The sequence below is a fragment of the Hippocampus guttulatus genome, chromosome 4, assembly GCF_054856545.1.
Source record: "Hippocampus guttulatus isolate MCC_2025c chromosome 4, RoL_Hgut_1.0, whole genome shotgun sequence".
NCBI classification, from domain to species: domain Eukaryota; kingdom Metazoa; phylum Chordata; class Actinopteri; order Syngnathiformes; family Syngnathidae; genus Hippocampus; species Hippocampus guttulatus.
In genome coordinates, this window is record NC_141264.1 from 6,047,673 (window position 1) to 6,066,441 (window position 18,769).

The window sequence follows — 18,769 nt, forward strand, 5'->3', positions numbered from 1 at the left end:
AACGTAAAATATTTTAGTGACATTTCAAAATAATAGGACCAACTCCATTTCATTCTCTCTGACCTTTCATTTTCAAAAAAATATGATTTTTTTTCCCCCAGGTCTTCTCAGTTAAACGAAGGGGCCATTGGTTGTGTAGTGCATAAATGTAGGTAGTGTGAAACCAATTGCTACTTAATACTCTATCCACAATCAGTGATGAACTCGCATTCTCCCAAAGTCAGTTAGGTTAGGATTCCGCTCCCCTTGGTAGACAATGGGAACACTGAGAAACGATGTTTAATAGCCAGCTGCCAGCGACTCTTTGCACATATGGTGTGTCATCACTCGATCAGAATATATCTTGGGCTGGTAATATGTAATCCTACCTCTCTCTCTAGCTCAAGGTCCAGTTAAAATGAACACACTATATCTTCTTGGTGGCCATTCAGATCTACAGCCTTCCTATACTATCATGGTTTTACTGCGGGTAGAACCTTGAGCTGCTTCCTTGGAGACCCATGGTAATTATGTTTTCACAGACCTTGCTTGGCGTGCTGAATACGGTGGGATGATGGACACTATAACTGGCTTCTGAGTACCTAATGAAGAGGGATGGGGCCATGTGTCAAGACGTTGTCATGCTGTAAATGACCCCACATATCAGGACTGAGGTTGAGATGGCAGTCTTGATTATCCAATTTCAAGATGACAGGAAAAGACAAAATTAACCCTCACCCCAAACTATGAATTAAAAAAGGTAGACACAAACTGAGGAACAAAACTGGGAATCACAGTTTTTCCGCAGAGATGGGAGACAATCCTAAAAAGGTTTGCTGACCTAGACACCATCACATCAATGACATAAACATGCTGCACCACGCAGTATGTTTTCATCACCTATGCCAGGAAGGAGAAGGTGGAGGTACGTCTGGTGCGACTAATGCCACACCAGCTAGATAGCAACAATCTTTGGTTGGCTCCTAGTGCGTCTGAACACATCGCAGAATCACACTTAAGTCAGCAATGATCACCTCCGTGGGTCCAAATAAAACACACTTCATTCTTACGAAGGGATGATGAGGAAAGATGGAGAATCCATGCTAATTGACAAGCTAACCTGAGATTGACAAACAATCATGAAACACTGGAATTTAATGCTTGGGTAATCCAGTACACTTTTCATCGAAGTCTAAATTTACAGCTTTGAGTATCAAATAACAGGCAATTTAATCGTTAACAGCTGAACAAGACCAAAATCGGAAAACGGAAATGAATATATAACGTTTCGTTTCTGTAACATTAACGGAATTATCCGGATAAAAGTGTGTCCAACAATCTTGCTTGCTGGTTGAAGATGAGACTACAACGGTGAAGAAATGGCCCACCTACCTGTATATCAGTGATAGAAATGTAGTGTGATTTAAACATCAGAGAAAGTTGCTGTGGAACTCCAAAGCTGATGGTGCATGATGCTGTGGAACCTTTAATTTGTTTCAATTTCAAAACATTTTTTCTCCTTCAAGTTGAGTATATTTGGAATAATTGGTGGACCAGTGGTTAGCGCGTCGACCTCACAGTGCAGAGGTGGTCAGTTCAATTCCAGCTCCGGCCTCCCTTTGTGGAGTTTGCATGTTCTTCCCGGGCCTGTGTGGGTTTTCTCCGGGTACTTTGGTTTCCTCCCACATTCCAAAAAACATGTATGGCAGGCTGATTGAACGCTCTAAATTTTCCCTTGGTGTGGGTGGGAGCGTGGATGGTTGTTCATCTACGTGTGCCCTGCGATTGGATGGCAACCGGTTCAGGGTTTCCCACGCCTACTGCCTGAAAACGGCTGGGATCGGCTCCAACAACCCCCGCGACCCTTGTGAGGATTAAGCGGATCGGAAAATAGATGGATGGATGAATGGTTTCAGAGGGAATTTGCCACCTTTAAAAAACTGCCATTAACCGTGCATGTTTTCTTACATGTCATAAACGAATAAATGGGAAGTTAACCACTGTGATATTCATGTTTAACCAACCAAGCCACCCTCTTAAAACACTCATTTAACTTTAAATACGAATGAGGAGCGATAAAATGGTGCACAGCACCAGATAGTGGGGTACAAGTCACACAAAGCTTCTGACAAACACAAATCAGATCTCTTATTACGTAAGGAGTCCACAGTGTTTGTATTTAGTCTCCACATTTCGGGCAGTACTTTCTATATTTTCCATTATTTTAATTTTACTTTGCAAGCTATGACTATTGTGCTCCAATTTTTTTTGTTGTTGTTTGCTGTTGTAGTTTTCCTCTTTAAATTTTTGTTACCCAAGTGATTGCCAATCTTTTTCTTCGCTTGTATTCCGTCTGTGTACACTTCCGCCTGGTCCCACCTTGTCAAGGTCAATCTCAATTACTGATGCAAATGGTATATTCTGTTTCACTCAGTCAGCGTTCGTGTCCTCGTCATACATGGATAATGACATTTATGATGTTCAACTCATTTCTGGCAAGCTGACTCAAATTCTAAAGATTATGGATTATCTTTCAAACACTACCACTTAAAGATCTGCATAACAAATACATATCGACTCATCTTTTCCAATTTGGAAAAATCACATGGAATCTCGTGCGAATACATTTGTCTTTGGCCTGGTTCTGAATATGCTGTCTTGAAAACAGGACAGGGTTTATCCTTGCTGACAGTGTTCAACCTTGTTTGATTTGCTCACTTGTCTCCTTCCTGTAGCCAATTAGAGTCAATTGCCAGACTCTGCCTGTCACAAGCATTCTTAAATTCCCCCCAAAGAATTGTGAGATTTTACCGGTGTGTGTGTGTGTGTGTGTGCGTGTTTCTATGTGTGCATGTTTTGATGTCATCATTTCAGGCGGCCATCTTCAGATATACAGTCCACTTGACCACAAACCATTATGCTAGCAATACATGGATACTCTTAAGTCAGGGGTGTCAAACTCTAATACACAGTGGGCCAAAATTTAAAATTTGGACAAACTCGCTGGCCAACATTGATATTTATTTACATTTTTCCTTCAGATATAACAATGAACCTTTGCATATGGACACAAACAAGTTTTGCTTAAACACTGAATATGGAACATGCAAAGATTAATACTATACAATATATAGCTTAATATTGCACACGTGCAAAATCGAAATTCAAATTTTAAAAAAACATAATTAAAATTTCAATGAAAATGGTTTGCCTTTTTATTTGCAACAGTAAGCGTTTTCCACAGGCTAAAAATAAATTAACTACCGGTAATAATAATATCCTTCAATGAAAGTGCAAACATTCAAGCCCATGTCTTGGAGTAGCAAGAAAGTGCTCAAAGAAAACTTTAATTATTGCTCAGTTTGCGACACACTTATCTACTCTGATGTGTTCAAGACAGATACCTGGCATCTCTTCTTGGATGCCAGTTCATTAAGTCTGGGGTCAGGCTCTGAGCTGAGGAAATCCTTAGGATTGAGCAAAGGTGTTCATCAGTCAAGCGTCTCCAGTGCCCTTTTTTGTTCATCTTCGAGGAGAGTAGTTGCACACAGATAAGTGCTGCCGAACATGCAGAGCATCTGAGCAGCTTGGGTGCGAAGCTGAAGCATTGTGTCAGGGATGAAATGTGGAAACTGTGTGGCACCCACAGCATCATACTTTGACTTTAGCGTGTCATTACACTGGAGTTCAATCAGCTCCATTTGGAGTTTGGTTGGTGCGTTTTCCACATCAACTGCAAACGAATTGCTCAGCAGTTCAAACCTACATTTCTGGACATCAAAGTCGGCAAATCGCCGGGCAAACTCAGCAGCAAGTACACGGAGTTTATCAGCAAACTGTGCACATGGGAAAACAGTGGTAGAGGTGTGTATTAAAATGGTTTGGCAGCAGGGAAAATGGCTCAGGTTTCCTAGGAGCATCTGATTCTCCCACAGGCACATTTTAGATTTAAAGGCCCTCACTGCAGCGGACATGTCTGTGATGATGCGTCCCCTCCCCTGAAGCTGCAGTTTTAGCGCATCTAGATGGTTTGTAATGTCACACAGAAAGGCCAGTTCACACAAAAACTTTGGCTCACGGAGCTCCGCTGTGTCTTTCCCTTTGCTTGTCCAGGAACTGACATATTTCCTCACGCAGCTCGAAACATCTGCTCATTACTTTGCCTCGGCTTAACCATCTCACTTCTGTGTGATAGGGCACATCCTCATATTCCGAACCACATTCCTCCAGAAAAGACTTGAACTGGCGGTGATTCAGACCTTTTGCTCTTATAAAGTTCACTACTTGTGTCACGTAGCGAGGTGGTGGTGGACCCCAAAAAGCAGGCAGGAGGGAGGAGCAGGGTGTATTTGAAGAATTGTATTTAAAACAAAGAAAACTAAATCCCAAACACACAAAGTCCAAAGTATCAAACGACTAAAGCTAAAACATAACAATGAACTAAACATGACAGAAACTAAGAGCAAACAGCAACACACATGACAGTAGCAAGAAGCAACAATGACCCGACACCGAGTGTTTGGGCAGGAGTCCTTTTATACAACTAATTACCAAATCACCAACAGGTGTGCAGCTGCCGGGGGAGCCCTACAGTGCCACCTGTTGGTCCCTAAACCGAATCATGACAACTTGTGTTTCTGTGGTCCTAACATGTTCCATCTTTAGGGCTTTGCCACACAGTGATTCTTGATGTATGATGCAGTGGTAAACAATTAGCTCACCTGCACAGTTACCAATCGCATCCTCTCCCAAAACCTGGCCACCAGTCCACTCTTTTGACTGCACATTGCTGGCGCGCCATCTGTCGTTAGTCCCACAAGTTTATCCCACAGCAGCTTCATTTTAGTGACACAGGTGGAAAGCTCTTCAAATATGTCATTTCCTGTTGTGGTGCCATGTTATTTTCTTTCTTTCTTTAGTCCTCTTGCACTTCATAGCGCATAGAGCCAATCGTTGCAACCAGGTCTCTCCATCTGGATCTGTTGTGGGCAAGGTATTGACTTTGTTCCAGGGTCACATTGCAGGCCCCAAGGTCCAGGGCTATTACATCCAGCCAGCGAGTGCAGGGGGCACTTCTGGGTCGTCTCCAGCGCCAGCTTGCTGGAGGTTGAAGGCCAAGATGGTGCGGGTTGGGTGTTCCTGGGGCAGGCGGATGGCATGGCCGTACCATCGCACTCGCCGCATTGCTGCGAGACGGGAGGCTGGTGGCTGTTTCGTTTTGTCTCTTAGATTATTGTGATTGTGATGTGCTCGGTCCACGAGATGCCTTCAATCCGCCTGAGGGCCCTGGAGTCAAAGCCATCAAGCCTGGCCGCAAGAGTGTTATTCAGTGGCCAGGTTTGGGAGCCATACAGGAGGACAGAGATGACTGAGGCATTGTAGACTCTGAGCTTTGTTGCCCGGGATATGTGCCGGTGGCGCCACAGCGGTCTCCACAAGGACTGCATGACAGAGGCTGCAAGGGCCCGGCGACGGTCGACCTCTGTTTTGAGGTCTCCATTGTTAGTCACCGTCGAGCTGAGATATTTAAAGGTGGAGACAAAGTGGACAGGGGTGCCATCAAATACAAAAGATGGTGGGTCAGGTCCATCGCCAACATGCATCAGTTATGTTTTGGCCCAACTTATCTTTAGGCCAAGCTTTTTGGACTCCTCATCAAACACTCTGAGGGCCTCACGAAGCTGATCGGCAGTCTCACTGAACAGGACAGTGCCATCAGCATACTCGAGGTCCTTTAGAATGCCGTTGGCAAGTGGCACTCCAGGAATCCGCTCACAGACTCTTGACATCAGGTGGTCAATGACGCAGTTAAAGAGCTCTGGAGCGGGTGGTGCCATGCATTGATTTTAATTTCAAAAGTTCCTCCGTAACACACAGATTTGAATCCACTTCACGGATGAAGACTGACAGCTGGGCAGTATCACACGTGTCGCTGCTCTCACCCATAGCGAGGGAGAATGCAACAAAATATTTTCCCTTTTCCATCAGCTGCTCAAATAGGTCGGTAAGATCACATGTGCGAGCAGCGATTGTGTTTCTGCTCAGGCTCACATTTGAAAATCCTTCTTTTTGTCTGGGCACACGAGATCACAAACTCTCATCATGCACTTTTTCACAAACTCCCCCCCATTGAAGGGCCGTGCTAGTTTTGCGATTTCTGCTGCCACAATAAAACTAGATGTTACAGCAGCCTGACTTTGTGATGTGGCTTTTTTAAACACAGTCTGTTGTGTCACCAAAACATCTTTTCATCTCCTCTGCTATCTGGCGCCTTTGAGTCGTGTCCAGGTCCTTGTACTTGTTGTGTCTTGTTTCATAGTGTCGTCGTATATTGTACTCCTTGTTGAGAGCCACATTGGCTCCACATACAAGACACACAGGTTTGTATTTTAGATTTATTAACAGATATTCTGTCTCCCACCTGTCCAGAAAGCTCCTGTTTCCTGCCTTTTTTCTCGCCATTTTTGGGAGACATAGCGCGGTACCAGTAGTTGCATGAGGTAGTAAGACTACTGTTAACAAAGGAGAGAGTGTTTATTGGTCCCGATGGAAGTGCCAAAACACCCGCTGAGCATTCTGGGATTTGTAGTATGAGCGGTATGTGCGCTGTATAATACCGGCGGGCCAGCTCTAATAGTTATTTAGTAATGTCTTGCAGGCCAAATATAATTACACCGTACACTGGTTTATAAATTTGGTCCACGAGTGCTTTACAAATTTGGCCCGCGGGTCAGAGTTTGACACCGATGTCTTCAGTGGTCTCAAATTGTATACATACTGACACAGGCACATGTACATTTTACTGGGCTGAAGAGGTTGTCATTTCCCACCCACTTCTTTCCCTCTGAGATGAGTGACAGCAAAATCCAAATATAGCCCATCTGACAGCACCCTTCAGAGTAACCTGCTTGATGACCAGCTCCACAAACACTGGCACTTCAATGCTGACGGCAACAGCAGCAATTTTATTGGAGTAAATTGATGCATTTCATACAATATACATCTATAATGACTATAATGAGTCTGCTGTTATGCAGGATGGTATAGAAAACTAACAATATGCTGTGAAATTTCATATCTTAAAACAATGCTTGACAACAAGTCGTAACCCCCCCCCCCCCCCACACACACACACACACATTTTAGGAACTAATTATGAGCATCATTATTTTTGGAGGTCTGTCAGGCTGTAGAATACCTCAGCGAGAGGAGACATACAGACACTGTGCTCTCAAAACAAGTAATTATCTTCTGTGAGTGATTTTATCCAAGAGAAATCACACACAATCTCCTGCGGTACTTTGCCTGCTCTCGAGTTGAATAATCTCTTTCATATTAACACGTTCACTCCTGCAACAAGAATTTGCATCTTCTTTGCTTCTTTTTAAACCTGAACCCCTACCGACCTGCCAGTTTCCCTCCAAATTTACACTCCCCAATTTTTCAGAACTTGCAGATCTCATCCACAAATCCTGCCAGCGCCATCCTCTTCCCACAACCTTGGTCATTTCCTGCCTTTCCTTGCAACTTCCCCTCATCTCTGCGATTATCCACTCTTCTCTCTCCACCTCAATCATACCATCATTGTTGAAAACGGCATCTGTCACTCCGATTCTTAAGCTATCTGGTTCAGACCCCATAAATCCAATAACCTCCACCCCATCTCCAGTCTACCATTTATTTCAAAAGTCATGAACAAAGTAGTTGCCATTCAAGCCCACTCCCATTGAACACACAACAGCCTTTTACAAGCCTTTTCATTCCAGTTTTTGCCCCCTCCACAGCACTGAAATAGGTCTACTATAAATGACATCTGATTTCCTCATTGCAGCGGACTCTGGTTCATCCTCCATTTTCATCCTCCTTGACCTGAGTGTGGTGTTTGACACCATCTCAAACACCATCCTCCTTAATAGAGGCCTCCTCCGACATCACCCACACCACCCTAGACTGGATTAATTTATACTTCAAAGACTGCACTCAGTTCATCCAGCGAAAGTCCTTTTCATTCAAGTCCCACCCAGTTACTTCAGGTGTGCCTCACGGCTCTGCCCTGGGCCTTCTACTTTTCATCATTTCTCCTGCAAACCCAGCATCTGCCTCCCTGATTCCTCCCTCACCCCGTTTATCAGAAATCAACTCCTGGTTCACCTATAACTTCATGAAGATTAACTGTGTTAAAACAGATCTTTTGGTTAGTACAAAATATGCAACTCCTGTTCTCTTTTTGGGCACACCAGTGTCTTCTTGTTGATGATGATGATGATGGCAGAAGTTTCTTGAGGCTTGTAATGGTGTTCAAATGGTGACTTGATATATCACTCCATTCCATTTTGTATTTTTTGTTTTTTTTTGGGTGGGTGGATGGATCACTTAAACAATTTTCAAGCCGGCCAATGAGTGTGAGTTCTATTTATTATTACATATTACATATTATTATGTTTGACTATTTTGGATGTGTGCTCTGCAATTGACTGGCCACCAGTTCAGGGTGTGATGCCCACAGTCGACTAAGATCGGCTGCATTTGATTGGCGATAAAAAAAAATAAAAAATAAAAGAAATCATGAACACGAAGCAACAAGTGAAAAAAGTTGTCATATTTTTCTACCCATTACAATTTACATTAGTTTGCCCATTCAGGGAATTACTGTACGTGCACTACAGAAGCCTACCAAAGAGGAACTAATAAAGGATGGTTTAAATTTCAAAAATGTTTTTTAGTGTTGACTTTGAACAGAATATGTCCCAGTGGTGCACTGCAACTCTGACAAGTTACAATAAGCAAGTCTCGCAACAGCTGTTTTGTCTCTGACAAATGTCGAGTCATCAGGTGTACCCCGTTGTCGTCTGTGTCTCAGTCTGTCCTGTGCCAGTTTTATGCCTAGTCAGTTTTCGGCCTTTAATGTAGTTTTCTTCCTTTATATTACTGTTCATCATTGGCACACAGAGGAATCTTTCTTTTTGGGTTTGCTTACCTACTTTGTTGTTGAGGGCTCTGATGTAAAATCTATTATATGCACGATTTCCTGTAGGAGACAGAAGAAGCGCGGGCAGCCATTTGTTATAATTAGTCTATGGGGAGAGATTTGTCTCAAAATTATTCTCAGAAATGAATCCGCGATTCAGAGCCACAAATATATTTATTGGTGATATTCATGTTTCACCAAAATATGTGCGATTTTCATAAATGTTTTAAATGCATTTAACGTGACTCAATTCTGCATGTGAATTGAGGAATGTGCGTTTGTGGATCAGCAGATATGCACATTAATTTTTGGCACAAACGTCACGCCATTTCAAGATATTAGACGTCAAATGACCAAGACTCCGCTGTCCATTAGAAGGCAGTGTTGCTATCTCTAGGGAACGGGGGAAGAACCATGTCCTGTTTCTTGTTTCAAATTGGGAATTGAAAAATGGAAATAGAGCCTTGATTTTTTTTAACACATGCCTTTTATGTTTTTTAATTTAGTTTTGTTCATGATCTCTCTCTCTCTCTGTTGCAGTTGCAGACGTCTTCCCGCAACAAACGAGGCTTCACTCTCGTTAAAGGAATTGGAGGTCAGTGCAGGGAGCATCACAGAAGTTTTTCTCAAGGCTCTGTTCACACATCACTACATCTGATTGCTCCTGCAGATTGTTGAGATTCTTAGATGAATTGGGGATTACTAGCCCAAGACGGCTCCCCACCTTTACATCAGCCACTTAGTTCTGCAAAGACGGGAGGGAAATATTAAATAGGAAGTTGTTTAAAAAAAACCCAGACAAATTGGATTAAGAAATTTGGTGGTATTTTTCCATTAAAACAAGTAATACTCTGGCAAGAGTGTTAGCTTTTTTTATGTTGGTGTGTTTAATGTATAACACTATATACGGTAGTCCAGTGGTTAGCACGTCGACTTCACAGTGCAGAGGTAACGGGTTCAATTCCAGCTCCGGCCTCCCTGTGTGGAGTTTGCATGTTCTCCCCGGGCCTGCGTGGGTTTTCTCCGGGTACTCCGGTTTCCTCCCACATTCCAAAAAAAACATGCATGGCAGGCTGATTGGATGCTCTAAATTGTCCCTAGGTGTGAATGTGAGCGTGGATGGTTGTTCGTCTCTGTGTGCCCTGCGATTGGCTGGCAACCGATTCAGGGTGTCCCCCGCCTACTGGCCGAAGACAGCTGGGATAGGTTCCAGCACCCCCCGCGACCCTAGTGAGGATCAAGCGGTTCGGAAAATGGATGGACTATATATGAAGCATGGAAGGCCATTGCGTTATTAATGCAAATAATAGACTAGTATAAAACTATGTAATCTCCCACGCCATTCATCCATATTCTAATCCGCTTTATCCTCATGAGGGTTGCGGGCGTGCTCAGGTGTCTACGGGCAGTAGGCGGGGGACATCCTGAATCGGTTGCCAGCCAATCGCAGGGCACACAGAGACGAACAACCATCCACACTCACATTCACACCTAGGGACAATGTAGAGTGTTCCATTTAACCTTCCACGCATGTTTTTGGAATGTGGGAGGAAACCGGAGTACTCAGAGAAAGCCCGTGCAGTCACGTGAGAACATACAAACTCCACAGAGGAAGGCCGGAATCAAACCCTGCACCTCTGCACTGTGAGGCGACGTGCTAACCAGTCGAGCATTATGCTGCCGTAATTGAGCCACAACTTTTTGTGGGTGGTCGGGGGGATTATAAGAGCTACTCCAAAGGCTGAATTTCCTGTTCATTGTATGTAATTACACATCTTATTTTTGTCAATCTACAGCTTGAGATATAATTCCTGTACAAACTCTCTTATAAAGCTGTTTCATTCCATTATGGAAAAGACATCAATTGTTTTTGCAGTACCCGATACCCACAAAGAGGCAGAGGCAGCCAAGAAAGAAGTCAGGAAAGTCTCTTAGCCGCCAATGTCTGCACAAAACAATCCAAACCCAAACTGACAGCCACAAACCACACTGACAGACCTCCATTGTTCCTGTGCAAATGGCCAAAACACACCTGTCTCTGGCCAGAGAGAATGGGGGAAAGACAGACTCATCACAATATATTCAGGTAGTTTTGCTTATTCTGAAGGTCTGCAGCTACTATATACTACATGACTTCAGTGATCCCCCCCCCCCCACTCAAGTCATCTCGTTTGGGTCTAAGCAGTAAGGAAAATAATAAAATATGCATCATCAACATTAGATTGATGCATGCAACAGACAGTGTAACGTTTGGCTGATTCCATGTTTCACCGCCTGATGTTTTAACTTCTCTTTCTGTACTGTTGTGTTCCGGTTGTCGTTTATCTGTGTTTTGTGAATGTGCATGCAGGTTGTTTCAGGGGTTCAGTAAATGTGAGCATGGTGATATCAGATATGGGCTGCTAGAAATGGGATTTTTTTAAAAATGATCGGGTACAGGCAATAAATCAGAATGTGACTGTAAGATCTGCGATGTAAATCCAGTCTGACAAAAACTGTCACTTGCACGCCTGACAACGTCAGGTTAAGAACTGTGGCTGATGTTTGACCTCAGCGACTTTCAACAACTTGTGTTGGATATTTAAAACAAAGTAATGCAACCGACCGACACGGACAAAGGGACTTAAATAAAACTGTTTCAGCCTAACAGTATACAAACTCAAAATGTTCAAGTGATCAAGATTATGACAGGGGGAAGCAGAAGTCACCTTGCAACAATAAACACTTGTGGTTCCTCCTGGGCGAAATGTGTGAGTTCTCTAAAAAGTCCAAAAACATGCACCAGGTGTCCATTTAAAGTGCAGTCACTGTGAAGTTGGACCACATGCCGAAGTTTTGGTGTGAGTGTGTTTCTTTTCTTCCCTAATAAAAGCCAGCTGTCTGTAGACAGCTGGTTCCTGTCTCACTATCGTGTGATTATTCCGCCACCAGGACAGAAGTGAAAGCAAATCATCCAGATGTGAACCGAAGTTATCTACTTTCAAGTTCTATTCACAAGGTTTACAGATCAGATTAAAACTTTCTGACTATAGTTTTTAATCATTAGAAAATGTTTAAAAAATATTTCACTTGACCCGTGAACTAAATGCTTATCATTCATTAATTAGTTCCACACTGTGGAATTTGGTTCGCACATTTTCCTCCGAGTACAGAAGATGAGGATTTGATTCCGGTCTCTGGCCTTCCTGTGTGGAGTTTGCATGTGCTCCCCGTGCCTGCGTGGAATTTCTCCAGGTCTCTGGAGAAACTCTGGTTTCCTCCCTCATTCCAAAAACATGCATGGTAGGTTAATTGAACACCCTAAATCAGGGGTAGGGAACTCCGGTTCCTCGAGAGCCATATCTTGCCTGTTTTAGATCCCTCTCTACTTCAACACACCTGATTCAAACGATCAGCTCATCAGCGAGCCCTGTGCAGGCCTGAAACAATCATGAACGATTGAATCAGGTGTGTTGGAATAGAAAGGGATTTAAAACAGGCAGGATATGGCTCTCAAGGAACCGGAGTTGCCTACCCATGGCCTAAATTGTCCCTAGGTATGAGTGTGAGTGTGAATGGATGTTTGTCAATGTGGTCTCTGCGATTGACTGGCAACCATTTCAGGTTGTACTGCGATGACTGCCCAAAGACAGCTGGGATGGATGGGCTCCAGCATGCCCGCGGCCCTCGTTCGCAGTTCGTATCATGGATGGATGGAACATAATCCATTCCTGGGCGACCCTTTTCAAATTGCAAAAACAGATTTTCCCATCGGTAATAAAGCTCTGGTGTGATTTGTGCGGGACGACGTAACTCAAAATTTTGAACCAGTCAATAGTAATACACGAAATATCACACCGTCCACGCTGTTAATCATCAGCGCCAATTGATAGGTGGATGTGGAACATTTCTGTGCGACTTAAAACAGAAATGTGCTGTGTCTGAATTTGTTTCCTGACATTATCACATACTGTTTTTGCAAACTTACGTAAATAACATCACTTGTTTGATGAATTGAATTGAATTGAAGTGAATTTGACGCAGGAGAAACTTGTCTTAGAGGACCAGACCATGCTGCTGACCGGATCGCGGTAATGCGCAGATTATAGTGCAAAAATATAAAATGTATAACGTAAAAATCACTTTATAATTTATTATTTTATACAATTTGCCGAGGGTCCAGACAGAGGAGGTCGGCGGTCCGGTCGTGGATCGCAGTCCGCCAGTTGAGGAAGGCTGTTCTACGGCATCATGATGGTAGAATGGGATAAGCCAGACTGTTCTTCATGGACTTAAGCTCAGCCTTTAATTCCATCCGTCCACATATTTTGTTGAAGAAGCTGGTTCAGTTGAATGTCAATCCTTTCTTTATTAAGTTCTTAAGACCGGACCGCCGACCTCCTCTGTCCGGACCCTCGGCAAATTGTATAAAATACATGTCGGCGATAACGATGAGCTGATTGGCTCCTCTGAACTTAAGGTGTGCCCATACATAAGCATCAGCATATACGATGCGCTGATTGGCTCCTCTGAACTTAATGTGCCCATACATAAGCATCAGCACGCGTCATCCCAATACACACGCATTCAAAATGGATGATTGTGTCAGGAAACAGACGCATGCGCAACGCCACAGTGTGCTCACAGCTTCAGCCCAGGAGAGCCGCACACAGACAATTAGAGAAGACGAATCGCGGGAGCTTTCGATTGTGTGCAGTTTTGCTCCCGTCTACCCGGGGATCTTTGCAGCTGTTTAACAGCAGAACACCGCAACATGGTAAACGAACATCACAATGGCGTCCTCAAATAATATTTGCATGCCTCAGACATTGCATTCACCTTTAGTGGAAGAACAGCACTGCACATTCCTGTGCTCCCTTGTGTCAGTATTTAAAATGGTTCTGAACTCCTCTTCTGATATATTTTTCAGTGATTTCAGAGGGGATGTGAAAAGGGGAATTGTACAAATGAAAAGGATATTTTTGTTTTCATGTTTAGTATTTATTTTGGTAAAATTAGTATTTTGTTTTGTTTTTGTTAAATTAAGGGAACAAAAAGACAACTACTGTTTAACAAAGTTAAAGTAAAAAAGTCTTATTTCCCTAAAAGGGCTATTTCTATTATTAAGCAGGCACAACTTAACAAAATAAAAGAGTTCCTGTGCCTCAACACAATACCTCTCATTATTTGCTGTGTACTGGCAAAGTGAATAATTGTTATTTTCATGCACCCCATTATTGGTTGGTTGTGAGGAATGTTGATTTGTATAAGCTCGGCTTGACCATACTAAATGGGCATATAGCCCTGCTCCCCATGACCGCCGTGCATGGGACTGGACCTTGGTCTTATTAAAAAAAAAAAAAAAGTGGACCTACAGCATTTCTAGTTGAGGACCACTGCTGTATATGCTACTAGTTTCAAGAGAAGACTAATCAGTGGTCAGTACAAATGTGCACACCTATTGCATTTCTCATTGCAGTACTACTCTTAAACTGGAATAAATTATTCATGCATGCTTTTTGAAATTATTTGTGAGCAAGTTTTGTTTTGTAATTATACAAACAATACAATACAATATATCCTGATTTATATATTACTGCCATTAAACTTGACAATGCCACCACAAACCGTTAACAATGACTGATTAACTATACTGTATCATAAAATGTTACCCATAATGAATGTTGTTGAAAGAATTACCATTTGAAATGTTCATTTTTTTTCCATTATTACCGTACTGCTTTTTAAGCAAATTTCAGTGAGCAGTACACTGAAAATAAAGTATTCAACTGTCATTTGCACATGATTAAAATGTGGTAAATATGCAATTTCCTCAAAAATAATATTTAATGTAACACATTTTAATCAACTTCTACACATGTACATGTTTGAATTCGATTAATCCAAAGTTTGTTTTTTTCAGTGGAGAAGACTGCTTAAAGTACTGTACATGAAAAAAGGATTGAAAACATGGAATCCCAAATATACTTCTTTCCAAACGTGAACCCTACCTTCTGTCGAATCTCTTCTTCCATTTTGATGGGGGAGCCAAACTCAGCAACTTGTCGGACCCCCTCACTGGCATAACCTCCATACTCCCAGAGCACATAACCTCGAGTGTGGGATGCACCAATCAGTGCAGACCAGTGGTTGGCCCGTCCTGTAGGGCAGAAACATAATAAATTCTGATGGGTGAAAACTGTGACAGTACTGTGCCAAACCTGACAGTATTCTGTGTCTTAACATAATAAAGAAGGGCCCGATGTAAAGAGTTGTATTGGTTACTCCAGTTGAAATTTCCTCAACTGAGCCAAGACACACATTTTACATCAGAAACATGTCATGTCATATCAACAAACAAAAATGTCCCAAAAGGCATAAATACTGAAATAATGAAGAGATATTGTAGGGTTCTATTTTATTACTCAGCGCAAGTCTAGCATGAGGCGCAGTCTAAATTTCTGCAGCGGCAGGGTGGAACTTGTTGTGGTATTTTCACAGAAAGGTGCAAGCGGGTGCAGCGGGGCAGAGTAAAAAAAGGTTATCTTGCGCCAATGTGGTTGGTTGTGAACACAGCCGACTCGATTGGCAAGCAATCGAAGCGAATCCTCTCACTTTGTTTAAATGAAGCTCTCGGGCATTTGTAGTCCTTCACATGGTGGAAGAAGAAACAAATTTACTTTAGTCGTGTGGCAGGTCGTGCTGTGCAAAAAAAATATGTACCGGTATACAGTATTAGCTATTGCAAGCAGACCTCTGTGGGCGGATGACGTAAAGTCAGCTCGGGAGATCACAAATACATAGCTTTGCCATGGGAAGTGGGATGATTTAAAAAAAGATAAAGGGAATAGTAAGAACAATAAAATATTCAGTGAATTGATTTTACAATGACGATGCTGTACTTTTCTCTGAATGAAAAACAATGGCATGCATAACACGTCTGCAGAGCTCAGAATCTGTGCCCTGATTAAATTCATGAAGATTGCTTTAGATTACATGTGCCAAGACTTGTTACAGTGGTGACAGTAGGCATCAAATGTAAACAAAGTTAAGACTAACCAAACTCCCAAACATGCCAAACAAGGCTCCTGCCGGCATAAAACTCAAGATGCCCAAGGTTTTACCCTCAAGCACAGCTGCTAGCTACGAAAATAAAGCCAATTGTCTAAATTTCCTAACAAATGCACTTGTGTGCAATCTAATCAAAACTGATATACTTGCAGGAAACCATCACTTATTCTCTTGTATGAATGACAAGAAGTTATTTGTACCATCTGTCACTGGCATACATATTTGGACAAAGATTCATTATTTGTTGTAAATTAAAACTGGCTTTTGGACCAGTACCTGAAATGGGGTAATTGTTCTAAATTATGCCAGCCAACATCCAATTTTGGAGAGATGCGAACATATTTTGACAATGATTCAACAAAAATAATTTGGTTGGGACTCACTATTCTGAACTAAACCAGCCAAGATCCACATTTTTTAGGGCTTGAAAATATTTTGGCAATGACTGAACAAAAATAATTTTGTGAATTTAGCATTGTAAGTGTATATAAGATAAGATAGGATATGGGCTATATATATGTGTGTGTGTGTGTATGTGTGCGTGTGATGTTATACTTAATGCAGTGGTTCTTAACCTTGTTGGAGGTACCGAACCCAACCAGTTCAAATGCACATTCACCGAATCCTTCATTAGGGAAAACTAAAAATATTATTCAAGAAGATGACAAATCATGGAGATAGGACGCTGAGTCCCATCACTTTCCGTGTTGCATGTGAATCCATGTTGTAAATATTTGTCTGACCGCTTTTTTTTTTCGACATAGCATGTATTACAAAAATTCTAAAAAATGTTTTTTAAAATCACATGACGTACTATCATGACAGTCACACGTTGATGACTGAGCGAACTAAATTTCCCACAGCACTGATTGGACAAGCAACGTTATGTGATCATCTGCAGCCAGTGGTGGCCAAGAGGGCATGACATAACGAATTGACATGTTGAGTCGGGTGTGTCTTAACCTCCATGGCAGAGGCTCCGTCGAACCCCTGAGGCCGATTCACCGAACCCCTGGGGTTCGATCAAACCCAGGTTGAGAACCACTGGCTTAATGTTTTCAGAGACATAAACTTTGGACCACACAGACTTATCAGAAAAAGCATATAAATATATAAGAAGATAATTGTTAAAACCATAATGTAATAAAATGTTTTCATTTTGACTTTAGATGACACCAGTGGCAGTAGAGTACAATGAAGAGAATAAAGGGACAAAAAAAAAAAGTGAAACTTTCCATACTTGAGCAACAGCGGTGTACAGTACATATATGATGATGCTGTCTCAATAATGTACTGTGACCCCCCCCAGCCCCACATCTACTGGGATGAATTCAAAATTACATATATGATGTGGCACATTAAATAATTCTTTACGTGCTCGCTATATGTGTGCACATATACTGCATGCATGCTTAAGATGTGAGCTCACTGGGATAGTCTTTGGGATGCACTTTCTCCGACCAGTTGCCATAGAAGGTGAGTCTGTATTTGGCTGTCCCACAGGCACAACACTCCAAGGCAGGGTCTGTTGTTGCCTCTCCTAACGCCCGCTCTGCATAGAAAAGGTTGAGTCACATGAACTTCAATAAAAATAAACCAATAAAATAATCCGAAAATAAAGCAAAAACCTTGTCAAGATACCATCCCAAAACACAAAGAAAAAGCATTCTGACCGTTGCATGCAAAATGGAAAAGTCCAAAACCAAAGATAAACTGGTGGATAAATGGTTTTAAACCTGGAAGTTCACTCATCCATATACATATCCATAACTACCTTTGACCAGCGTGGCAATGGCAGGATGAGGCTGTATGAATAGTTGTGATATAAAATTAGCCTGAAAAAATATCGTCATGTCAGAAGAGGATTTTTTGCGCAATTGTTTGAATCAGCATTTTTAGAAATAAGAGAGTCCAATCCCCAAATGCAAAGGCAATCTTTAAACAGTCAGGCAGCATTGTTACAAAGGGATTTTACTCAGAAGCGTATGCCCGGCAACCCGAAGGCTGAAACGCAGCACTGTAGTAAAACACAAAAGAATATTTCAACACAGGCTCCCGGGAGATGCCCTCACGGCTTTCCTGGCTGCCTCTCTTGGCATAATTTTGAAAATTGGCACAGAGAAACCGGGAGATCCCGTACAGGCATGAAATAAAATGAGGCAAGGTGAAGCTTGGCCTCATATTCGGTGGTCAAGGGTATGAGCAGAAAGGAGGAAGACCATGATAGGCAGCTGTCATTACCTTTCTCGCATAGCCGGATGGTAAGAGAGCCCTCGTCCTGGAAATAGATGATTTTCTTCTGGACAATGCTCGCCCTGAAGACAAAGAAGAAATAAGGCACAATAGGGCATTCCACGTACAACATTGTTGTTGTGTCTCCGCAAAACACCAAATCCAAGTCATCTTGCAAGGAGGATAGTTTGGTCCTAATTTAATTATGGCTTGGGCGTGCAAAACGGACTAATTAGCAATCTTATATTCTGTATACATGAAGTGAGCGAGAGAACATGCTTTGGAATCTTAAATGAGGCCTTTATTGATTGTCACAGGATCTCTACTGTATTCATTAAATTGCAGCAATTTGAATTTTAAGAAATTATGTCATGCGGAGCAAAGCTACATCTTTACTCGGTTAAGTTATATTCTATTTACAAGGCAGCAACCTCAAAATGGATAAATCAATATTTTTATACCTGAATTTCTATGACAGTATATAACATCCCTTGCAATTGGGGTGTAAGTTTGCCGTGTCTTTAAGGTGATGGCTACGTT

General features: G+C 42.2%; 1 protein-coding gene across 1 annotated transcript in view; it reads right to left on the minus strand.

Moving 5' to 3' along the window:
* spon1b (spondin 1b) overlaps nucleotides 1-18,769 on the minus strand; it is a 78,505-nt gene that overhangs the window by 28,620 nt on the left and 31,116 nt on the right. The window contains exons 4-6 of the mRNA XM_086109387.1: nucleotides 18,239-18,312; nucleotides 17,427-17,549; nucleotides 14,938-15,086 (exon numbers count right to left, since the gene is read on the minus strand). Of these exons, the coding sequence (XP_085965513.1) occupies nucleotides 14,938-15,086; nucleotides 17,427-17,549; nucleotides 18,239-18,312 (346 nt within the window). The remainder of the gene's footprint in view (nucleotides 1-14,937; nucleotides 15,087-17,426; nucleotides 17,550-18,238; nucleotides 18,313-18,769) is intronic.